Source organism: Topomyia yanbarensis, chromosome 1 (assembly GCF_030247195.1).
Source record: "Topomyia yanbarensis strain Yona2022 chromosome 1, ASM3024719v1, whole genome shotgun sequence".
Classification (NCBI taxonomy): Eukaryota; Metazoa; Arthropoda; class Insecta; order Diptera; family Culicidae; genus Topomyia; species Topomyia yanbarensis.
Genome location: NC_080670.1, coordinates 143,167,542 through 143,194,030, shown reverse-complemented (window position 1 = coordinate 143,194,030; position 26,489 = coordinate 143,167,542). Strand labels below are relative to the sequence as shown.

Here is a 26,489-nt window from a genome sequence, read left to right as displayed (position 1 = left end):
AATTTACAGCAACGTTCGAACAAATAGTTTCTCTTGTGATCCACATAAGAACATACATGCTTTACAAGTAAACAGACCATTTCGATTAAAAAGTAAATTTACATAGACAAGGGCGCGTGTGATTTGGTAAGCTTGTACATTGAAAAATTTACTTATTACTCGGCTGTGCGGGGATTTAGCTGAGTTCAACTAATGTGGTTTTTGTTTGAAGCGAAACTGAGTCAGTTTCTAACCCCAACTGCTGTCAAAATGTATGAACTGACTGCGGTTGGGGTTAAACCTAACTCAGTTTCGGGTTCATGCGAAATCGCCATAAGTGTGAATGTATATGCAAGTCATTGGAATATTTTTTTTAGGTTTGCTAATGCATCGAACCAACTCGATAACTTCTTTTTGTTAGCAATGACATTTTTTCAGAACGAAATTGAAATTGTAAATCAATTACATGAAATTATAAAAAACTGTATGAATGTTATAAGAGCAAACCGTTGAAGCAACAAATAGAATAAGAAAAGGGTTCTAAATGTGCTTATTTGAGAAGTTCTTCACTTAAAAGTTAAACAAAATAATGTGCGTGTATTGGGACTCGATCCCAGGTCGGTTACCAATAGTCATGCAAACCATGACTTATAGTGTCACTTTTAGAGTAGGAACCTTTATTAAACACATAATTCAGCTAAAAGTCAAAGGTGGTATAAAGGCAAATGTATAAGTAGAAACAACCTTTTGAAAACATGTAGTTCAGCTTAATGAATAAAGGTTATAGTATTGGCAACAAAATCATTTATTCAACTCGTAATTCAGCCTAATTGGGATGGTTCAGCCTAGTTTGAACTGGCGAATACTGGAGTTTAAATAAGCTGAATAAACTTAATGTTTAAATAGTTCAGCGAACATTTTATTCAGCTTTCATAGCCTTTAATCTGCTTTTAATCAGACAAGTAGTCTTATAGTTCAGCTCCTAGTGTTTGTGGGATATAGCACTTGCAACGCAATGAAGCTCAATCGGGATTACACATTGTTATCACAATGACAATTTTTTTATAAAGGTATTCTGAAAATGCGTGCATGCGTTAAAAAAGTTCTAACGCGGCCACCACGAAATCTCAGAAACCAATTTATCCACCATTCTAAAATTTTCCTGCCAGAAAATCCTATTTGCCAAGAAATATAGTGAGTGCATGAAATTGTTTTCTGCAAACACACGCTAGAGTTCGCTGCACCCAATTATGCGAAAAGATGATTCGAAAACGACATAAACCTAGAAGCACCAGATTTAACGGGAAACGAAATTTCCTCAATTATCGTACCGGGCCACTGTAATTGATCGCAATGGTAGTAAAATGCAATCCCAATGGGTGAGGAGAGCCTACCATATATTTACTAAATGTTAACAACTGTTCAAATCGTTTCAATAGTCCCTCCCAAACTCAATATTTAAATTATAAGCGTAAAAAATTCAGTCAGTCAACATATAATGTGTGAAATAAAGTATCTATTTACTTAATTGGTCGTAGATCTTCATAAAAACACTTTCTCCAAAAGTGTTCGACTAAAATTCCATAGGACCCCCGCAACAATTTATCTTTTTTTTTTTTATCTTACAATACGTTTATTTGGGCCCAAATGCTGTAGCTTAACGAGGCCGATAATTCATTTTTTTATATTACATGTCACATGTTAGTGGGGGAAGGGAAAGCCGTATTTAGGGGCGGCTTGCTCCCCTCTTATGTAAGTAAAGGAAAAAGGTAGGAAGTGGGATACATATTGTGTAATTGACATCGTCGTTTGCTGATTGATCATTGTGGCGGATATGCACACTTTGTTGTAGTGTTGTAGTTTCCAGCCTGTAATCGCAGGGGCGAGGGGAGGGTCGATATTTCGGATAATTATTGGCACTCTATATCATCTGCATGTGCAGTATGTCATGATGTTCTGGATAGACGGTTATCAAGAAGAGTGTGCACCGAAGACTCGTGAAGCAATGCCATATTGTAGATACAGGGATAGGTTGGTGAGATTCTACTGTGAATGAGAGAGGATAAAATGTATTAAACTTGGACATCAATGGTTTTCAAAAAGATATAGATAAGAAAAATATAGGGGTGGTCACGGCTTGCCAGGACGTCCCGGACTGGCACATAGGGTGATCTACCTCGGGCCCGAAGGGAATCTATTAGTTGGGACCTGGCAACACAGTACTCTGCGCACAGCCAAACAACATGCTCGATGTCGTGATAGCCGTTCTCACAAACACAATGATTATTTTCAGCAAGCCCTATACGACGGAGATGCGCGTCAAACGAGTAATGGTTGGACATGATCCTTGACATCGTACGAATAAAGTCCCGGTTCACATCCAACCCCTTAAACCAAGCATTCGTTGATACCTTCGGGATAATGGAATGTAGCCACCGTCCCAGATGCCCATTGCTCCATGAGGTTTGCCAACTATCGAGCGTCCTCTGACGAGAGATACTGAAAAATTCGTTGAAGCAAATTGGTCTTTCGTAAGTGTCGCCTTCTAATGCGCCCACCTTGGCTAAAGAGTCCGCCTTCTCATTGCCCGCAATAGAACAAGGTGACGGGACCCAAACCAAGGTAATCTGGTAAGATTTTTCAGATAAAGCACTCAGATATTCCCGTATTTTCCCCAGGAAATACGGTGAGTGCTTTCCAGGCTTCGCCGCACGGATGGCCTCAATGGAGCTGAGACTATCCGAAACGATGAAGTAATGGTCTGAGGGCAGGGTGTCAATGATCCCGAGAGTATACTGAATGGCAGCTAATTCTGCGACGTAAATTGAAGCAGGATCATTGAGTTTGAATGAGGCAGCAAGATTTTCGTTGAAGATACCGAAGCCTGTGGACCCGTCGAGAATTGATCCGTCAGTGTAGAACATTTTGGCGCAGTCGACTTGATGGTATTTGTTATAGAAAATATTTGGGACCACTTGTGGGCGAATTTGATCCGGAATTCCATAAATCTCTTCCTTCATGGATGTATCGAAAAATACAGTTGGATCAGAAGTATCTAAGAGATGAGCACGGTTGACGTTATATGTAGATGAATTGATGTTCTGTGCCATGTAATCGAAGTACAAGGACATGAATCGGGTCTGAGAATTAAGCTCGACAAGCCTTTCGCAATTTGCAATCACCAATGGGTTCAGAATATCGCATCGAATGAGCAATCGATATGAGAGGTCCCAGAATCGATTTTTCAGCGGAAGAACGCCCGCCAGCACTTCGAGACTCATCGTATGGGTCGAGTGCATGCAACCCAAGGCAATACGCAAGCAACGATACTGGATTCGCTCCAGTTTGATGAAGTGTATGTTCGCAGCGGAGCGAAAGCAGAAACATCCGTACTCCAACACTGATAATATCGTTGTTTGGTACAACCTGATTAGGTCTCCTGGATGGGCACCCCACCATGTTCCAGTTATTGTACGGAAAAAGTTGATCCTTTGTTGGCACTTCTGTTTCAGATACCTAATGTGACATCCCCAGGTACCTTTAGAGTCGAACCATACCCCGAGATATTTGAATGTTGAAGCCTGAGCAATAGTTTGATCCATTAATTGAAGCTGTAGTTGCGCTGGTTCACGCTTTCTAGAAAATACGACTAGCTCAGTTTTCTCCGTGGAGAACTCGATACCCAGTTGGAGAGCCCATGCAGACAAATTGTCCAAGGTATCTTGCAGTGGTCCTTGCAAGTCGACGGCTTTAGGACCTGTAATAGAGACCACACCGTCATCTGCAAGCTGCCTTAGCGTGCAGGAATTGACAAGACATTCGTCAATGTCATTCACGTAAAAATTGTAGAGGAGAGGGCTTAGACATGAGCCCTGGGGAAGGCCCATGTAGCTAAATCGTGATGTCGATAAATCGCCATGCGAGAAATGCATTTGTTTTTCAGACAACAGGTTTAGCAAAAAGTTATTTAAAATTGGCGAAAGACCATGCTGGTGCAACTTCTCATAAAGAATGTTGATCGAAACTGAATCGAAAGCCCCCTTAATATCCAAGAATACTGATGCCATCTGCTCTTTGTTAGCATATGCCATTTGAATTTCTGTTGAGAGCAACGCAAGGCAATCGTTCGTCCCTTTGCCTTTGCGGAAGCCAAATTGTGTATCTGACAGTAAGCCATTTGTTTCGACCCAATTGTCGAGCCGAAACAGGATCATTTTCTCGAACAACTTCCGGATACAGGACAGCATTGCAATCGGACGATACGAATTGTGGTCGGAGGCTGGTTTTCCTGGTTTTTGGATGGCGATGACCCTCACCTGTCTCCAGTCATGTGGGACAATGTTACCCTCAAGAAACCTATAGGCAACAATTTATGTTCATGATACTTTTGAAAAATGTGGCAATGACCATAAAGAGTAATTACACCAATTATGGATATACTATGTCCGTCATAATAATGTTTTCAATTTGTTAGTAGTTATTATTTTTTCATTATTTTTAATAGAAACATAATTTCGGAAATACATATGGTGGGATATGCTTCAGTTTTTGAACTTCTGAATCAAGAGTAGAATATGAAAAATATATTTCATGCATGCTTATATAACACAAAAGACAATCGCGCGCCTCGATGGCCCGCCGCAGCAGAATATGTAACGTCAATCTACTTCTATCACTACATAACACCCCGTGAAAACAACTACTCATTAACAAAAGTAAGCGGATAAATCTGAGCCTTAAACCAGATCCGAAAACCTTCTTTCAACAAATTACGTGTCCGATACCCGAAAACCAAAAAGAGGCTTTCTATTCCCACCCCAGAACGTCAATACCAAGCGATGGGAATTAAGCAGACCCCTTCCGGAATCGCAACGACTATCCCCGGGGGATGAGAGTAGCCGGGAACCCGTAAACAGTAACACAAATAACCAACATCTCACATGTAACGAATAAGAACTTACATGTAACGATGAGTTTATTTTCCCCTGGAGCTACATACTCTTAAAAGTTGATCTATGCCGTAATGGAACATGCTTTTAGATCCCATCAAAACATCTCTTCAATTGACTTTCAATACCAAGTAAAGGCGCATTCTCAATCATCTATATTGATTGATGGCCTATATAAAATATATGTAGTAAAATGAAAAATGAAAGCTTATTTGGTCTTATCCAATCACATTGTAAAAATTGAAATCATAAGTTTCATTTTTCACTGGAAAATACTATCCACAGACGAACAGGAGTGCAAACAAAGCTTATTATCTCCAACAACCAATTAATTGTAACGAACTGTTTCAAGCGTATCCTGAAACTGTCACTTTCCTTATTTCCCCTTGTTTGTACCATCCTCCACATCCCAAAATGTTATCCAAAAACAAATTCGTCACACAAGTCGTGCCTAATAAAAATGACTTTTTGTTTGACAATTATTACTTCTAAAAAACCAACAGCTATGTTGTTGTCATCTTTTATTTCATCAGTGCTTTTATGGTCGTTATCGTAGCTCAGAATAATATAGCGTAGGAGGATAACTCCAAACCTTTAACACATTCCCTCTGATGCAAATATTGCGCACTTCCCACCAACCTTTCGACTCCGCACTTTCAAAGTGCGTGTGATCAAACAGCTACTGAAAACTGCGAGCTCTCAAAACGCTCAAAACACATGTATTTCAAGTGATAGAGATGGTACTTTCATAGACAGAGCAGTCGAACTAACCAGTCTATGAGAAGAATTTAATAGAAGAGTGGTAAGTGCGCAGTGCGGTTAGAATCCAGTTTTTAGTGCCACAAACAATATTAATAAAAAATATCGCTGTGCAGCAGATAGTTCCATTAGTCGCGCCAATCTCAAAAATATTTCATATACCAGAGTCACAAAAAACTGGTTAAATTAATTTCAATCGTTAATAAAATTATAGAAACTCATACTACATTACAAATTTCCAAAAGATTTACAGAGTTGCTAAAATGTAAAAAATAAAATCGACAATCAAAATTCAAATTATTAACCGCCTCATCTCAATTGCATCGTTTTTTTCTTATTCCAAAAGTCACCCCCATTAGTCACTTTCCATATTCCCTAATGTGACAAAATTTGTCACCTTCGCCTAATGTGACAAAATTTGTCACCTTGGTGACATCTCTCACTTTAAGTGAGATGACTTGAAAATTTCCGATCACCTTAGTCACGTGAGATTTGTGTCACCTCACCGAAAGTGACCGTCAGAATAACCCCCAGTTCTTCAACTCTTTACGGCATCATAGTTCATAGAAATAGTATACAGGATAGTATATAAGCAATTAATATTTGTATAATGTAGTCTACACTTGATTGACGAAATAAATAAATTTGTGTAGGGAATTGGTCGGAGAAAATTTTCCGACGAGATCTCTGCAAAATGTCCAAACAAAAACTCCACTGCTTCTAAAAAATACCAACAGTATAAACTTGCACCGAATTTCAAACCTTATAAAGAAACTATTTTTCCCGTCGGAAACAGTTTATGTTGAATTGTTCCCGGCTGGATTTTTGTGTGGAAAGTTTTAAAATTCCGTGATGATTCCTGCGGTTGGGTTTACACTTCATGAAGACTGTCATTTTTGGGTAAACTCATTTCCCACGACGGGATTTGAAATCCCCAGCTCCATTCAAAATACACGGACCCAAATCCCGTGACACGTTCTCCGACCTGTAAACTAGCCTTAAATGAAAGTTCTTACAAAATACCTTTTGTCATGACTAACAACTTACCTTTCAACATAGGGACCCCTTTTCAAAATTTCGGAAAAAATGAATGTAAGCTTTTGAGCGTTTATATCCTAGTAAAAATTTCAAATGATACATTATTAATTTATTCTTTGGGTTTAGATGTAGGTGTCAATATTCGACTTAAATCTTATAGAAATTTCCAGCGGAAAACATCTAAATGTTGAGTTAAATAGAAATAATGAAGTGAAATTTCAAACTAATTTGCATCACCAAAATATGGGGCAGATAAAACAAAACCACTTAGGGGAAAGTAAGGCAAAATCGCCGTGCGATATTTTTGTTTACACGAATGGTCCGCAAATCATCATTAGATGATGTAATGCTTCAATTGCTATATACAACAAATCTAAGGTCAAAAATCTGATAAGATGTCAAAAAACTAAATATGTTATAAGAATCAAGCTATATGAAATAAGCATTCGCATGAGGTATGCGTACGGTAATTGTAACATTAATAAATCCCTGGAATATTTATTTCTGTCTATTTGGAATATAAAAATAATTTACTAATGAAAATAATCTGCAAAATTGCTGTACAGCATGTGGCAAAATGAGCACCACGCAAAAATCTGAGATTATGCATTAGGGTTGCACAGAGAAAGCGCAAATTTCGCAAACGAAAAAGCAGTTTTTTTTTCCACACCGTATGTCAGATCTTCATAAAAATCAATCAGCGTATGTAGAATGTTGTTACAGTACTGCTGATTGATTTTTATGAAGATCTGACATACGGTGTGGAAAAAAACTGCTTTTTTCGTTTGCGAATTTTGCGCTTTCTCTGTGCAACCTTAAACTCCCAAAAGTTATCCTTATAAGGCATTTTGCGCCGTATATTATACGTGCGTATAATAATATTCGCTCGAGAAAAGTACTCACACATAAATCATTTAAATAAGATGGAATTCTGCATCTAATACTTCCTAAAATGCTGTTTAAAACTATTACATGAATGACAGATAACATTCTTAGTAAAATTAGTGATACAAATTTAGTTATGAAATGTAACTTTTATACGACTTGGTTATATTAACACACAAGTTCAAATAGTAAGCCAAAAGTGTGTAATTACATACACCGATTATTTTCAAAGTTTTTGAAATTTCATGAGCACACTTGATATGAATGCGAATATGTTACATTCTAACATTAGAGCAAAATTTGGGATTATTTATTTGTTTTTTTATAGATAGGTATATTAACCTTCAACTTTAGGGTGCTCATATTGCCTGACTTTCCCCCAGGTGTTACTTTTCAGCGGTGCGAGCGAATTCGAATCAATGTATTTATTGGTCTATAATTTGCCATATTATATCTATAATGGTTCTGAATATTACGACGAAAGAAAGATGCACATTCATACTTAAAGATATGTAATACATATTAATCGTTATGGCCACATGGGATTTTTTTCTTCCATCACTTTCGGTATGTGATTATTCTAAATGCATTGCCTGTAATAGCTCGTTTTTAGTATATTTATCGGTTGTTATGTCTCTTTTGTCGAAACCTTATTAAATTATTTAGATTTTCGCTTCTTGTTACTGCATACGACTCGCTTCTGTTTGACAGATAGTTGACGATGGGTGTTGACTGGGGGGATGGTGAGGCGATGGCCACTGGTGAAAGCACTGGACAATTGCAACGAAGACAGTTGCTGTGATTGACGCAATTGTCCAGAGCCCTGCTGTAAGGGTTACCAGTGGTAAACCGGAAATCAGTAAGTTTGAAGCGGATCGACATCTTGCTCTGAAATATCGATCTGTATACCCTGATATTCTTTCAGCATGTTAATTAGAATCTGACGAAATATTGGTAAGTAACCTCGCTCCGAGTTGCTATGATTCAACAGAATAACATGAATGTTCTGATGGTTCGCATCCAGCACATCATGGTGAAACATTTCTCCTGAAATTAAAATACACTAAAATTATAGTACACTATTATCGTTTAACATGTGTGCATATTGGACCGCTCGGTCAAATCGCAAAAGTCTAGCTATCGGACCAACGTATTTAAAGTTTGTATGAAATTTGTTGAACATTGACATGGAGCAAACCCAATAGGTTGCATTTCTCCGCTAGGTATCAGTATATGCATAATCATTGATTATCACTGCAAGTGAAAATGATAATGATAATTTACTGCCTACAACATTATCAAAAACTGCAAATCAATCCACCAATCCATAATTCAAACTTTCGTTTTTGACTGTGCACTACACATGTGTAGTCGTTGCTACAATCATTCAAACGTGGGTGTAATCAGTCTATCTCTTTTTGGCCGTGCATCGGTGTAGCATCTGATAAAACACGAAAATACTATAATAATTTCCAACACAAAGCTTAAATTTGTAAGTAGATTGACCCCACTACTTAGATTCTTACATGCCCTGTAGACTTTTGATGACATGCTTCTAGCAGAATTTTGGATTTTCGCACATAAGTTAAATAAATGAAAACAAACGAAAACAAAAAAATACAGTGTTTATATCCCTCCAGTTTTCTCCTACTGATGCAGCTGTTTGACGCTGTCGCTGATGGAAAGGCGGGTGATCACTACTGTATCCGATCGCCGGGAATACAGCGGCCGCGTTCTCCTTTGGTTGTTCAGTTTGATGTTTCAGCAGCGGTACTTAACTTTTAGCTGAGAAGGTGAGTTTGGTCCTTTGTCGGAATCTCCCTAGTGACGGTGTTGACGAATCACCGGATTCTTTGCTACCCGCAAAGTATCCCAGAAGACACCGCAGGGGGAGCCGTTGGCTACCCTGCCTTCGTTGGCTGTTTGCTGAAAAGGAGAGCAAGGCTCGTTCGGCTTATCGTTCCCACCGAGGGCGGCTTGGTGCATCTAGATCCTTTACGGCTAGCTGAGGAAACGAAAACTACTTTTTGATTAGCTTTCCCCGATAGCGATCCAGTGCCACAAAATGATCGAATGCCCAAGCCACGGGCCGGAACTTTTCGATGGATATTATCCGTCGCACACGCGCACTTTACTCAATGGATCTTGAGGCGGTAAGCTGCTTTGAAATTTTATCGAGAACGTCTTCCATTAACCTTCTCTATCACCAACTGAACGCGATCGCCGTCTTCCGGCGCGACCAGAACAAAACATGCCGTCTTCCACCGCGGCTGTCGCTGTCACCCACCATTCCGCGAATTCAGCACGCTTTTCGGTAGCACGGGAGAATTGTGGCCCTAACTAACCCTGTTACTTATTCACAAACGTGAAATAAAAATTGTTTAAACTATCTGCCCGAACCAAACCGTTTACAAACGCGAAAACGAACAAAAATTTACCACTACATGTGAACACTACACAGAGCAGCGGAAAGCACAATCCCAAGCAAAGTTGGCCGAAAACCGAAATACTAACTAGAACCAGCCAGAATTCCGGTTCATTTTCGGCTGAATTTTACTGGGACGAAGCAAAAACAAACGCACTCTACAGATAGTAATCAGAAATATTGAGAGATTCACTGAAACGTACACGCCGCACCAACTGCTTCCTAAATGCCGCTGTAAGGTTGCCAGTAAGTTTTTGGTGTAACTAGCACTTGTATTTGCTAGTAATAAGCCTTCCATTTTGGTTTAAACGCAAGAACAGTTTTCAAAAAACAGAATTTGATTGACTAGTTTAACTCATTTAACCAATTTTATCAACTCTGTGATTTAAAAAGAACTATTGAATTATACTGAACGTAGTGAATTTGGTGTAATCAACCTGCACAAAACGATGCATAACGCAGGCCTGTTTTTTGGAACAACATGTGTTATCATTCAGCCCTTCGTTATGCAAAATTGCGATATTATGACAGATAGGCTAAGCGCGGTGTTTCACGGAGCGCGGCCGTTCCTTTCAATCGGGAAAGGCCGCGTGGAATTTTGGCGAAATGCGCTAATATGTGGTACATCAATATATAACATACGCGTTCCGAGCAAAGTCGAACATCAGAATTACAACAAGTAGAATTCATATTTTTATAATAGCATCAAATTAAAATCTTATTTTGCTCTCAGTTTCAGATTTTTTAAATGTGACATCAAATTTTGATCTCATTTTGCTATACTTTTATTAAAGAATTTTCTTTGTTTATATTTCTTTGGTAAAACATCAAAGTGAATACATATCTTGCTATCAAAAAAAATTCAACATCTGAATAAGCTTTTAATTTATTCTCACTGATAGGAGAAATAGTTTTCTGTTTGATGTCATAGGACAATTTTGCTGCTCTCCAAATTAATCTTTTAACCGTTAAAACGATAACAACCTGAGTGATCATTTGCCGAACAGCACAGCATCAAGTTTAGTTTTCAATATATTATCAGACTCTGCTCGGGTTGGGGGCACGATAGATCACCCGTTTGGGGGCACTATAGGTCACTACTATAATGTAAATTTGAATTATATTGACAGGGAAATTGTGCGTAATTTCGTGCGAAAAGCACCAAAGCAAAATGAGGATAACATAAAAAACGCAATTGCATCTATACAAGATGGCACCAGTACTCGATCAGTCTAAATTATTTAAGGTTCCGTTCAAAATATTACGTGTTCGTGTAAAAGGAAAGAGCTCGTCATCAATGAAAGCGCGTCAGTTATTTCGCGTGAGTTAATAATATAATGACTTAAGGTGTAGTTGATGTTGATAATCGAAAAAGCGAAAGAAATGGAATTTAAAAAAAAGTGCTCCGAAGCGCAAACATGATCGTCGCATAGCTAAGCAACAACGTTAGTCGGAATGCACAACTTCAATTCCACACTCTGGCGATGACGAGGATACCGAAAAAATCATTTACAAGTATAAAATTAGACGCAGCTGCTGACATGTTTTTCAACATTTATTTCCGCGGTTTCATGATTTTTCATATCATTTGCCACTTCCTTCTTTTCTCACCTGAATGGCGTCAATGGATTGTATTTATTATTTGTGTTATTTGAACCTTTAAATAATCTGGAGTATCATACTTTTCAAATAAAAATAGAGTGGCTGATTTTTAGGTGTGTATATTGTTCTACTTAACCTCGAATACAGTGACCTATCGTACCCGCAGATTTTTAAAAACATCGAAAAAGTACCTTCGCATTATTGGATTTAGTTTGAAAAATATTTAGCCATGCATGAAATCATTATTGCCGGATATATAACCTTTGGAACCGGTGCTTGTTTGTCAAAATCATGCCGTCGCACGAGCTAGCCAAAGCAAACTGACCTACTTGACCCACTCTACTCTACAATGTAAAACTGACTCAGGCATCACTTCGTTAACAATTTACTAACTTCTTCTAAGAAAAATGGATTGACTTGTAGTCCAGTATAACTAGTTGTGATAATCAGTGTCACCTACCAGTGAAAATGTGAGATAACTAGTAGGTTTTCTTTGAGTGTCGAATAGTCGAAAAAACCCATACAAACTTCAAGCACGATGGTTTGTTAGATATACATGTAGGATTTGGTTCAAATTAGTAGCAGACTGACTGTGACTGAAAACCGTCTCAGGAGAGGCCAATGAAAAGTCAGTTTTTTCTTGTCACTCTAATGTATATACTAACCTGTTATGTAAAGATCAGCTTTAACACCTTTCAATACACTTGTGCCAGATCCAGCACAAACAGCAAATGTTCGAATGGGACTGTCTAGATTCCTATTCACTGCCAAAGCTAATTTAAGATCGTTTAATTTGGTGTATGCTTTAATTCGATCAACGGCCGCGCCAAGTGTCAATTCACCCTGAGTCACACAAATCCTCCCTGCTCCATACGATGGATTAGAGAGATTTTCCAAAATGGGCTGCGCACTAGCTAGCGGTAATGAGGCAGCAAGCCAGTCGTTTACTCCGTTAGTAACACTGTCCCAACTGCTATGTGGCGAGTAAAGGGCTATTTTGTTCTCCAAGCAAACCGAGACGATACGCTCTTTCCACGATTTCTGTGTAATCCTCTTTAACGGAGCGAAGATTGGTGGATGGTATGAAATAATCATATCAGCATTTCTTGCCAATGCTTCACTCATCACATTTTCCGTTAGATCATTGGTTAATAAAATTTTATTGATATTTCTGAAATACAAAAAAACATATTTTTGGATTAACATAACATTCTATGATAGTATTTCAATGTCATCAACCAGTCGTTTCCTACAATTTTTTGAAACAGTGTGTACAAAAACATTTTTTTTAAATTCATCTTGTTTAACCTGTGAAAATATGGATCTCACAAATCATGCAAGATGAGTAATTTTTAAACTACGTGCAACACTTAGTTAAGTCAATGACATTGGTGAAACATTGATTTCAAGCAGATGTAGATTAGAATGGTTTTGTAGTCCCTAAATAAATGTTGTAGCCAATACATCTGTCGTCTCTGGTTCTATCTACAAGGCCACAGACTTCATCGTTATAATCTTCGAGAAGCTCGTCTGCAGCACACGTCGTTACCTGGGTCGTTACCATTTTTTAGAATCAACTTACCTTTTGGTATACGGTTCGATCAATAGCCCTACGTTATCCCATTTCTCGGCTAAATTCTCAGGAGCAAATTCGTTCAATTTTTCGACAACAACAGCCAGAGTTGCACCTGCCATTCTGCGAACGATAAAAGCTGCTTTAACTACGTTGTTCCGGTTTATGCTGGACACGCTTCCGCCTGCTTTGTATATATTGATCATTCAAATGTTACAATTCTCTTATGTTTCCTGTGGCTCTGTCTGCAATAAATCAGAGTGAGATTATTTGGTGGGTTATAAACACGGACGTTAATCTACGATCTTGAGGTAGAATACTTCTAACGTTTCAATATAGAGGTCCCGCTTCAAAGTTTCTGCTGAGATATTTTCCCAGTTATCAAATGCGAATAACTTCTGTTCTACTGGTCGAAATCGCTATATTTTGCACTATCTGATCGGAAATATGTGCACGTATATTGCAGTTGATTCCGTAACATGTACTATTACTATAAATAACAAAAATAATGTATTTTGTGAAAGTGGTAATTCTCAGCGCTGATTGGTTCGAATAATTCAACCAAGCAGCGAGCGTTGCTAGGTCTGCCCGTTTGCATCCAATGAACCGCGACTCACATATAAAAGCAGCACATAAGAAAAAAAAAATCGTCAGTTTGCTTTCTGACCGCGTAGTAGTTGCTACGTTCCGTCAGCTCGAAGCAATATATTTCATGACTGCCGCCAGGCATCATTTCAATAATGTACAGGCGCGTTTGTTTTATGCACAGGGTAGATGTACTATAATTCGCCCCCTAAAGCATTTGTTATCAAAAAAACCCTTGAATTTTTAACAGTATTGAACTGCTATAACTAATTTGATTTTATCATTCTTCTCAGTTATCATATAATAACAAATAATCCTGATTAAAAGTTATTAAAAATATTCAATTAACGGAAAAATAACACTATTCTGAATCAAGATCTGTTTTAATTTTCGTTCCATCAAATTTTATCTTCGCCCCCCCCCCCTCTTGCTCTATTGTTTCCAGGCACAATTTCACGAATTCTATCATGCTCCAATATCACAGAATAGGCAATAGAGAAAAGATTAGACAAATCCAGGTCGTATTGTCAATAGCCAAGTATTAAAGAAATAATACGTTAACTTAAAAGCGCTTGTATTCATTCTATCCATTCACGGTTTTGGATACAAGATAGTTCATTTTCCAAGGTCAACAACACTACAACGGGTGAAAGGGATAAACCATTCGTTAACTAAATAAAAATGACTAGAAAAATGCTCAAAATACTTGAAAAATCAGGACACCCCAAAGCTTCCCTCTACCAAAATAGTTACAGTGAAGATTGTCTGATTCTACCATGAAATGCATTTGGAAACTCTTTTTTTTTCTTAAAAGTTATTGCCAGCTGAAATAATCAGTTAGAGAAATACCAGCTGATATTCTTTTTGCAAATCGTGTATGAAACAGTTAGATTTTTTGTAGTAGACTATAGCCGTAAGCATAAAGCCGTACCAACAGTTTTTAAACCGGACTAACTTTTAAACCGGCCCAAAATATTTGGTAAGCTTTAATCAAACGATGCTGTCATTTATATGGCTGCGTTCTGGTCTGCGTTACACGTCAATGTTAAAAAACAACAAATTCAAGTTGAAGAAAATGAGTAAATTAGACAACATGATGAATTCTAGAGAAAATTTTCATAACATTGAGAGCCTCTCTTTGTTTACTTTCTCTTTCGTTTATTAGGACGTCATTACACTTTGCACTAATTTTCCAGTACATATTGAAAACCGACGGTTTTTACTAGAATATTATGCAAAGAGTAGAGTAGTAAATGTTGAAATGGCCGAGTAATTAACAGAAGAGAAAGACCCCAAAGAGAATCTCTCATTGTTACTTACGTCCTATTGAAAATTTTCTCTAGAATTGTTTTTCTTTGGGGCCATGCATAAATGACGTAGCATTTTGGGGGTAGGGAGGGTATACCAAATTTGTGACGAAGTGTGACGAGGGGGAGGGTAGGGTCAGAAGTTGTGCGACGTAGCATTAAGTTCAAAACCCATTGTTTAAAGAAAACAATTTAATGATCCTCCATTCCCAAGAGAAATGAATTTAAATTGAAACAAGTTACTTTTGATTCGGTTTTTCATGAAGTAAATTTCGCAAAAATACGAAAAGATTTAACTTGCTACATTAATTGGCTAATGTTGCTAACTAGTAGACTTAGTTTGGAAGCTGAATTAAATTTTCACTTCGGCTTCAACCAAACAAAATTTAGTAATTTAGATGAACGTATGCTTCTTAGAATCATTGGCAGCTGCAGGATTGTGAACTGAGAGAACTTCTCTTCATGCTTCCCTTGACATATAAAATTCAAAACAAAACTATCAACACTACATTTGTGATGAAATGGGCTTATTTTTCACGCAATTTGCTATTATAATGAAAATGTTGATAAATGTCGTCAAACATTTTGAAAGGACATGTATTTAAAATAATTGAAAAACATGTAATTTTTTATTCATCACCCGTGCGCTTTGCATGGGACGAGGGGGAGGGGGTAGGTAAATGCTACGTTATTTACGAGGGGGAGGTTAGAATTTTGTGACCAAATGCTACAAGGGGGGAGGGAGGGGTAAAAATCGCCGAAAAAAAGCTACGTCATTTGTGTACGGCCCCTTTCCGATATTTTCGTGCAGTAATATAGCTTTTCTTCGTCAAATGTCTCGTTCTATAGCATTTGAGTACAATTTTTGTCAACTTGTAGCCGATATGTTTCTGAACTTAGAACTTTAACGTGTTGGATAGTTGAAAGTTGGCCGATGATGTACAGCACTTTATAGTGACATAATATTAAATGCACAATAGAAAATAAATTGGTATACATATGCATATTTTGATTCAGTTTGAATAGGCGCTCGTCGAGTTAGAGGTGGTGGTTGTAATTGGTGCCATGATAGTTATTTCTCGACAAGCATATGATTACGGGTTAAAAGCCAACTGTCAAAATTCTCTTTGAAAGTAAATTCCGGACAAACCGTTACTGGATAAACACAGTTCATAGCAGTTACACACTTAAAATCTATTACCTACCAGTAGGTAATTTTAATTTGCTGTCCTTATTTCACGGTCGGAAAACAAGGGAGAGAGAATGATTTTTTTACTCAAAATTAATGGGATGAAGTTTAGTCGGTTTTGGGGAATATCTCATTATTTTTGGGTAACTTTGGACTCCCTCTCTTTCGTTTTTCGTTGGAGGAAGTAGGATGCGCAGATTTAAGATTACCTAAATACTGCTAGGAAATGCAAGTTTTCTGTATAATGCGGATAAATATACACGGTAAAAATAACTTTACCCATTGTATTCAAATTGCCCATTTTCTAATATTATTCGAGCTGTCAAAAATGGGTATTTTTTGCTACTAACAATGAGTGCTTTTTATCCATTTCACAACTACTCGATGAGGTAATGTCCATTGACATTTTAATCTTAATAATGAGTGAAAAATCATTAAGAATCATTTTAAACGAGTTAACCTGCAAACTAAGGTTCGGAGCGGAACCTGCAAATTATCGGCCTGCATCTGAATCCGTGGCGGAAACGGAACATTTCGGCAACTCTCATAAAACGCCTGTTTAGACTACTGAGGATGTTGCAAATATGCGCCAGTTCGGCATTTTTAGAGCAGCCAAAAGATCCAGCCATCAAAAATATATCCAGTTGGCGATTTTATTTTGATAATTAGTTAAGGAGACAAATGTTAAATGTTAAATGAATGTTAATTTTTTTTTAAATTTAGAAATAATTCTATTGGCAGTATTTTTCATTCTGGCGCGATTTTCATGAATGGATATATTTTACGCATTTTGTTGTAACAAAAATAATGAGTAAAACATACCCAGGTTGACGTACAAGATCTGTATTCATTTATGGGTACGGACCCTTTACCCAGTTAATGGGTTATTCCACTTTTATTGAAAATGCATTAATTAGTACTTTATTTTATCGGTGAAGTTCGTCAGTGCTTGTCTTTCCTACCTGATAAACTGGCTTATTTATTGCCATATTGCGAGCAAAGAGAGCCATATTTATCCAGAAGAAAGCCGAAGAGAGGATCGAAAATAACGAAATGCATGCAAGAGAAGCATGACAAATTTTTGCATATTTTTGTCTTCTTCCGGTAACATGATGCTGCCATTTGCATTGCTGCGTTCTGGTCAGCAATACACGGCAATGTTAAAAAACTGTACAGTGAAGTTAATTTAAAATTCACTGTTTATGCCATTTATTAGTCTATGTATTTATATTTTGACGTAGGACTACGTCTTTGTTTTCGATATGGGGGTGCACTCTGCAAATACTACAAAAATGGTATGTAACGAAAAGTGGTCCAATTTTAAACGCATATAATTCAGCCATCTCACGATAAATTTTCAAACGGTTTGTCTGGAATTTCCATTCAAAGTGGATTTTACAGTTGGCTTTTAGGCCGTAATCATATGTTTGTCGAGAATTTTACGTCAGAATGTTCCAGCTCCTGATTGGTTGATTCTGACTTTTTGCACCGTACGCAATGTTACTGCAGAGATAGCTAAATGATATTTGGCAGTGTTGCTATATTATAATTATTATAATATTATTATCGTTAAAAGAGTAAAAATGAATAAATGAATCTAAAATTTGTCAGAAAATGGTTTCATCAAACCTTACTAAACACCCATGACATTGAAAAACGGTGCCCTTTATTAATATAATGGATTCAAGATACAAAATATTGCAGGCATAAAATAAACAAGCATCCATTTTCATTTTAAAAAATAGCAACACTGTTCGGAAGATTTCGGCAGGATGAAAATCTGCGAAAAGAAGAATGTCGAATGAAAAACAAGAAGCCGATTGTCACGTCTTGTCTTAGGTTTGGTCCAGTAGACTTTGAGTTATAGTGTATACCGCAAAACAAGTTTTCGATGTGGCGCCTGACTGAAAAGACAAACAATCTTTGTATCGAAAATACCTGCCGATAATATTTTACACAACCCCCCTTAAGTTCCGACACGATTTAGGCGATTTTTCCGTATTCAAATTTTTGCTGTTCTATCATTAAGAATTAAACCAAAATTTGTACTTCAGCGGAAATGCAAATCGTTCAAGATATGCTAGAAAAGTATAAATTACGAAACAATATAAGCAAGCTCCGATAACATTTAAATAACGATCAAAATGAGAATATTTGTAGCAGCTTGTTTGCCGTCATATTTAAAAGTGTTAAGCCATGCCATCATTTACAATTTTTTATTCATTCTTAGTTTTGAGCTCCTTCGAAAGCAGTAAAAATATAAATAAACTTCCACTTGCTTATTGTGTTTCTTGTGAGAAAATTGTACAAATTGTGATTATATCACAGAGAACAGACATCCATGATCGAACAAAAATATTTAAAAAACGTGTGTAAACATTTGAATTAATATACGAAAAACACTAGCGCCGCCACACCAACCTATCCCAACTATCCGTCAAATCGATTCCGGAACCGGTTCGAAATCCTGGATGGATTCAGCATGGAATCTAGCTAAAAGAAAACAACCGATACCGACTCTATCGGTTGACGCATTTGAGCTGGAATTCATGCTGGAAGTCCGAATCGGTTCCGGACTAATTTGACTGGGTATAGGAATAACCGCTGTCAATTCTGTCGCACTCAGCCACAAAAAAACATGACGACAGTAGCGCACCTGGTTTAGATATCCAAACTACCTTCGAAACCGTTAGAGATTTTACACAAGTTGAATGCTGAAGTTGGACGTCTGTTCTCTGTGATTATATATTCTTTTCTTTTACTCTTGTTAATATAACTAAAAAATTGTGAGCAAATTAAACTTCACTCATTTTGATAGCCATAAGTAAACTAACAATTGAAAACAATTTTCATCTCTGAATCCAATTGTAAAATGTCGTTCGACGGTTTGTTTCAAAATGATTCGACTTCTGCTAACCTGCAATATAACTCTTCGGTGTGGCGTTTTGAAATGAGCGTGTAGCACCTTCTACATATAGGACGATAAAGAATATTAAAAAAAATGCATTTAAAATTCGATTACACATGTTTTTCGTACGGGATAAAACTTGCTTACTTGCCCTCATATGGTTTGTGTGCAACATGGGCCATGATAATGCAAATGAAGGTCAAAAAGTTGATTCAAATTATTGAGATGTATGCAAGAGGAACATGGCGGCCTTTTACACTGTTTTCGTTTGGTTTCAGGATGCAGCCATTTCTGCAATGACAGGTACTACCCGGTCAGCGTGGCAAGCAAAAAGTTTGCAAAAGTTGAGCAAAGCGAAATTGATGCTGGCAGAGTTTCTGCGAGCATTTTGCTCGATTTGTGCGAGAATTCTGGCAACGAATTCGCTCAAATGCAACAATCGTTTCTGACAGAAGCGGTTAAACCAACCGATGCTGCTCACTTTTATCCACAATCGAGCCAGAAATGTACGGCCAAGATCTCTGCACGCTTCCTGCCACATCTTTGTCAGATGTTTTGCTCGATTCGTGCTAAATTCTACCAGGTAAAAATTGCCAGGATCTTTGCACAATTTATGTCCGAGTTATGGCAGGGTTTAGCTCAGTTCCTATCAAAATTTGCCAGAAAACGCCAGAGAAACAGAGTTCGCCCTAGCTCAACTAACCCGACAGGATACGCGCAGAAATATGACAGGGCTGCCAAACCAAGACGTACAGAAATCTAGCAGAGCGGTCTCTGCCAGAAAATTTGCTCACTGGGTAAGGGACCATTCATAAATTACGTAACGCAAAAATTGCCCAAAATTGAAACCCCCCTCCCCCTATGTAACAAAGTGTCACAAATTTTTACATCCCCCCCTCCCCTGTTACGTAACAAATTCCAAGAAAAAAAAATTTTTTCTTCGATGAAAACATGTTACGTAACGATCTAGTTAACACCCCCTCCCCCCTATGTCACAACTTGTCACAACTTGTCGTACCCCCTCCCCCCCCCCCCTAAAAGCGTTACGTAATTTATGAATGGTCCCTAACGTCTTAGGCCGGACTAAATTCAGGCCTAAAATTGAAGATAGTGCCGTGTGGCGGTACCAACTAATTTCAAGCTTACCGCTATAGAAGTAACAAAAGCATTTCACTAGGTTTTCAGCTAAATCTACATAAATCTCTAAAAAAGCCTTCAATCCCACAAAAGTCGTTGAGATATAATGTGCAAAGTTATTGTGCGGGTTCATGATTTTTTGCAAAATTTTTAATTTAATTTTTCAAAGATTTTTCTGTGAGTTTTTTTTTTGTAAAATCTCCCCACTGCGGGGTAATTTTTTTAAAAATCATACCAAAAAATAATGACATAAAGCATACTATAATTATTTTTTTTTTCATATTGTCGAGATCATTAGGTAGCAGTAAAAAATATAGAAGGGTTACGCTTCATAAATTTCCGTTTTTTTAAATGCATTCTTTTTAAGGATTAACTGTACTGCATACATTGAATGTTCACACGTCACGAAATCAGTCATATTACTGCTAACTTTGTTTACTAATACTAAAATATATAGACTGATGTTTGAGGTGGGATTTTTTGTGGCGTGATAAACATTAACAGTAGATACCAAAGCATAGTAAATATCAGGAATTTTGTATTTTTCTTCATCTTATCACCACTTGGTCAAGTCTCCCCATAAAACCTTGGTCAAGTCTCCCCAACATTGGTTATTGCGTCTAATGCCGTTCAAGTTTTAGTAATAACTATTACAATGTTCAAAATCATTTCACTACTTCATAAGGAATAAGATGATATCTGAGTACTTTAATAGTAATTTGTAGTCGAGTAGATATGTCCATACAAAGTTTGATAAAAAATATATGATTTAATGCAAATTTATTAATTACGGAATATTTTCTATAAAGAAAGGATTTTTCATTCCAATCTTTAAAAATTATCTTAAGGGATCGAAACAAGTACAAAAATATTTATGAAAAAAAATTAAGAACCGAATAGAAGACGTCATGAGCATGAGCATGAGCATGATGACCGTACAATTCGTAGTTGCTACTCCGTGATTGACCAGAACAAGCGAAATTGCACAAAGAACCAACGAATGGAGCCTGGAGCTTCCCATCCTCAGTGTGCACGTTTCGAGAGTTTCAAATTTTGAAGTGTCAATAACGGCGCCGGCCACGTCCTTACAGTCATCGGGGAAGGAAGAAAATGTTAGTGTGATAACCGTTGTTATGGAGACCGTGTATACCTCTGCATCTCCACGGTTACCACGGAAAGGAGGTTTTGTTAGTGGGATGGGATACATAGTTACATAAATCTGGATTCACCTTGGTATGTGATACAATCTATGCGACTCTCAGAAGCGTTATAAGTTAATAATTGCTCTGGGCAGCCGGCTGCCGAGAATTTCAAGAAGATTTATCGTTTGTTGTATTAATTTAGGAATTCTAGGCTTAAAGATATGCAACTTAAACTCCGGACAGCCGGCCATCGGGAGTATTGCTTTTCTTTGATTGAACAAATATTTTTATAAGACAAGGGAACTTTCAAGTTTCTTTACTCCGACGAAGATCGAAAATCTTAGAACAATAACATAGAATATGATACGATTGTCTTAACTCTCCGGAGATACCCGTCGTAATGGAAAAGTTGTTACTTGACTGAATATTACTATCTTACTATCTTAGTATAATTATCGAGGTTAAATCGCGATATAAGCATATATACTTTCTTTATACAGTCATGAGGAACAAGCCGGCTTTTGTAACTATTATTCACGCGCGATGTTATGCTATCTCACGATGAATTCGCGCTGGGGTATGGTAATGTTTGTTTTTATTTTTCATGGTTCATCCCAAATGAAAACCCTAATTTTAAGTATTGAAAGGTACCTTGAAAGGGGGCCGAGAAGTCGCCACTGGGGGTCCGCGAAGCAAAATATCTCCTCCGAGTGGATATAACAAATCAAGTATTGCTTCCCAACAGACTGAAAATTATATATTGACAGCAATGTTTAACCGTGGGGGTCCACAACATCGCAGGGTGATTTCTAAGGGGCCCGAGGCACGAAAATGCTTCAAAACCGCTGATATAGACCGATGCAGAGAATCCCTTCTCAATCCAATATTCCCAACGTTACTCTCAATGGAAGCAAACTACATCCCATCGACTTACAAAATTTTGGACTCTTTATACAGACCCGCGAATCGTAAAAAACGCAACCAAAAAGGAAAAAAAACGTTTTGACAGTCCTTCTGGACGTAATCCCCGACACTTCGCAAGACCGGGCGCAAAGAGTCTATAGAAAATCATATCCGCAGAAAACCGTTAACAAGAAAATACATAGGTAATATATGTAGTAATGGATTTTTACACGATTCACGCAGATAATCGATTAATCATTATAACAATAAAAAAATCAATAATCGGCTGTCAGTTTTCCGAATATCCAACTCAACCAACTAATATCCGTTAAGCACCTCAAAATACCACAAAGAGGCCACCATCCAAGTTTGAAAATCGCGGAACAAAACGGGAAGACTCTCCAAAAACACCAAGCCACTCATACCTGTACGCAGTAATCGGTTGTTACGGTCTACTAATCGAATACACCAATCGGGCTCTCGAAAATCACTCGACCAGCAGATAACAATTTGTCAAAATCGGACATCAATAAATCCAAGAATTTCGTACAACGTTTATCTACTTTCACCCGCGGAACACCCAACACAACACCAGACCAGATGACTTGCAAGCCATCAAAAATCTCGACTCGCACCTCTCCCATGTCGCTTTCGCCCCTGACAGTGCACTACACCGGGTAGCCGGTGTTTTTAGCTTCCGATGGCCCTACATTTTCTGACAAAGTGAAGTTCAGGAATGTTGAGATTTTTATCACTGTTTAGGAAAGCAAAAGTATCATAAAGCTAGTGTCAGGCCTTCATGAGACCTTAAGAAGTCACTTTTGGAGATATTCGTTAATGTAGATTTGTCGGTAGACGGTTCCAGATTTAATTTAAAAAAAACTAATTTAACACATCTACAGATCGCTTGCAACATAAAAAACTTTTTGTGCAATTTAACAGCTCCATCTAAGGCCAATTCAATAAATTTCCTACATGAAAGTTTACTTTTGTTAAAAAACGGTTTTTAAACCAAAGCTGGAAGTTAAACCTTGGCGTGGAAGAGCCGGTATATTAATATATGCTATTACTTAGTGTAGAATTAGATTTTGCCCTTTACGGCTATTATACAACCGCCAGAAGAAACTTAAAACGTTGGTACACAATCGAGAATAGCGAATCAGAAAAGCTGATTATATATCAGTGATTTACTAAATACAGAATGGATAATGGTTATGATGTAAAACCTTAAGGTCCGTCCATGTTAAGTCTTCGGTACGGAGCAATACCTCGACCTAGGAACTCCTTAAGTCTTCGGTACGGAGCAATACCTCGACCTAGGAACTCCTAGCACGTTGTTAGTCGCCTCTTACGACATGGGAGCAGTCCCCAGAGGTTCTATTCTTGGCTGAAATAGTGCAAAAAGATTTCAGCCCGCCGGACACCACACGGCTTTAAGAACCGAATAGAAGACGTCATAGCCAAAAATAGAATCTTGCGCTTGGTCAAATCTCCCCATGTTCCCCTACTCACTTATATTAATCACAGACAGAAACTCCGTTGTACTTGTTTTCAATAACCCTAATGGGGAGTGGGCGTAGCGTATTGGTAAATCGATTGCCTTGTACGCAGCGCACCTGGGTTCGAGTCCCGACCTCGCACATAGGGTTAGAAATTTTTCCTAAGAGATTTTTCTAACCCGAAGAGGCGAATGACCTTAAGGTTAAAACCTCTATAATTGAAATAAAAAAAAATAAAAAAAATAACCCTAATAATACTTTCCAAACGAATTAATTTTTGTCTTGTTTCTCTATAAGCTATTAACAAGATGAATGGAGAGGATGTATTTTGATAGGCTTTGTCTTCCTTGCAGAGAACGCTCGAACTTGCTCGATATTTTATATACTTTTTAGAATGCGCATATCTTGAATATATAAGGGAACCCGGGGCTATTAAGACCGTGGGGGACCCCCTCGATTTCTCAGAAAATCATAAGACTTTTTGACTGTCGTATATATTTGTAGAAGTGCCATTCCGAAACATTAATTTTGACATATGAGTCTCATGAATCTTTGTAAAGAGTTTCTCAATTGTTTAAAAATTTATTGCAAGAGATCTAAAAAATTTAATCGAAGCAGTGCAATTGAATTTTATTGCTCCAAAAATAGCTGAGGTTTCAAAATAACAATTAAGACCTTTGACCAATAAATTATTTCACGTCTACCCACCTAAAAGGTCGATTTGCTTAGTTAGGTCCTAATAGCCCCGGATTCCCCTAAATATTTCTACAACACCAAACAATACGTTTGTGAAATGTTTTAAAAATACTATTAAAGTAGTTTAATTGAATTGTTAATAACATATTTTAGAAATCGAGTGCAACTACGCGGGATTCGAAAATATGTAGATTGCAGAATCTCATTATCTTTACTGCAACTGTTTAGGTAGAGGGCAATCTTGTAGCACTCTGATTTTCCCAGCATTTCAAAAAAACTTTTAGTTAGAGATGTGAACCTAGAATATGAGATTTTTCATTCAAAAACGCAAATAACTCTGTAGATACAAGCAGGGTAGCGTCTTTTACTGTCTACATAACTTTCTAAAACCTTAGAAATCGCTCAAAAAGAAATTTTGGTGAAAAAACTGTTTTGAGTTTCATTTCAAGAAATTTCGGCAGAGACAGCACATAGCTAAAATCCATAGTTTTGGCGCAATCAAAAAAGCCTTCTTTTTGCTCTGGATCACTGTGGAACGGGGCGAAGATAGAAACCCATAGAAAGAAAAGAATGCTATATGGGATTTCGCAAGGGGCGAAGATTAGAATTGAGTTTCATTTTGCATTAATTTTCGCCACTTTTTTAAATTGTTCAAACTTAATGAAACAATGGTAATAATGGCGGATGTTCGTTGATATGTATTCCTGCGATGCTCAAAATCATTACTATCGAATATTCTAAAGCTCAATCATAAAATCTATACATTTTTCCCAGTGATAAAAATCATGACCATGTTTAGTTTTCAAGAAAATTGGTGCTCTACAGGAATGACTCTATTTACGATTAAAAATATGATATGAACTATTCTTATTTAACTTAATGTAGTTTGCATATTTTAATTGTCTTAGTTTGTTTTTTAATATTCGTCGAAAAGTAAAGTCCCTACAATGATCACAGACCACAGAAAAAAACAACTTTCTTTCGGAGCTAAATAAACGTGTTCGTTGGCAGTGGGGTAGTTGTGTGAGAAATACCCCGCTCTCTTGCTCTTTCAATTATGTGTGGCTTTCTCAAATAAGTTCACCACGGCGCGCGCTCCAGAGTACACTGCGAAGGAGAGTGCTCGTTTATTAGTTTTCTTCTAACAAACGGTATTGTGGCTACGATTGATGATTTGAAGGAGATTATGTTGGTTTGTTGAATACTGATATAAGTTTCTGTTGATGGTTTGATTCTGGGGGCACTCGTGAAACGGGATTTTCATTTGACTTATTTTGTTTGCGAATTTCACTGCTCTAAAAGTAAAATACTCCGTTAAAAGTAACGGTACTACATTTGTTATCGGTTGTTATCATACATGACAATTGCAGGGTTATTACGAAAAACCTGCATTTCTACTGGCTTTTAACTGTGGACTGAGTTTAACTTCTAGTCAGTCCAAATGGTATTTGTTATCCGATTTGGCCATTAATTTATTTCATTTGTGCATGCCATGCTTTAAAATTGCCTAACGTATGCGGAATAAAATTTGGACAAAATTCAAAAGGCAATTTTTTTGTAGAAATCCATTTATTAAATGTTCTCTCTGTATGAAAACATTTGTCAGCTTATTAACTTAATGTAGAAAAAAATTGAGCCCATTCGAGAAGCTTTATGATAGTTTACAGGAACTTTTTGCAAAGGATTCAAAAAATTGATGTTGGCATATTCTTAATTTCTTTCTTAATTTTGAGTATCACGTTTGTTTGTTTTAGGTCGAAAATTATTGGCATATACTCTCTGCTTCAAATTATTCCAGAAATCCTCATTTGGGCGAAATTTTGGTACATTTGGAGGTTTATCAGCCTTTGGTACAAAAAGTATGTCGTAATCCTCCAATGCGCCAAAACTTTTTTTTGGCATAATAGCTGGGT

The 26,489-nt window shown here is 37.3% G+C and overlaps 1 protein-coding gene across 1 annotated transcript in view; it reads right to left on the bottom strand.

Annotated features, from left to right (window-relative positions):
* Positions 1 to 7,441: 7,441 nt before the first annotated feature.
* Positions 7,442 to 26,489, bottom strand: part of LOC131675902 (NIF3-like protein 1) — a 41,737-nt gene continuing 22,689 nt past the window's right edge. Inside the window, exons 2-4 of the mRNA XM_058955037.1 lie at positions 13,220 to 13,455; positions 12,303 to 12,808; positions 7,442 to 8,657 (exon numbers count right to left, since the gene is read on the bottom strand). Of these exons, the coding sequence (XP_058811020.1) occupies positions 8,467 to 8,657; positions 12,303 to 12,808; positions 13,220 to 13,416 (894 nt within the window). The 5' untranslated portion in view covers positions 13,417 to 13,455 and the 3' untranslated portion in view covers positions 7,442 to 8,466. The remainder of the gene's footprint in view (positions 8,658 to 12,302; positions 12,809 to 13,219; positions 13,456 to 26,489) is intronic.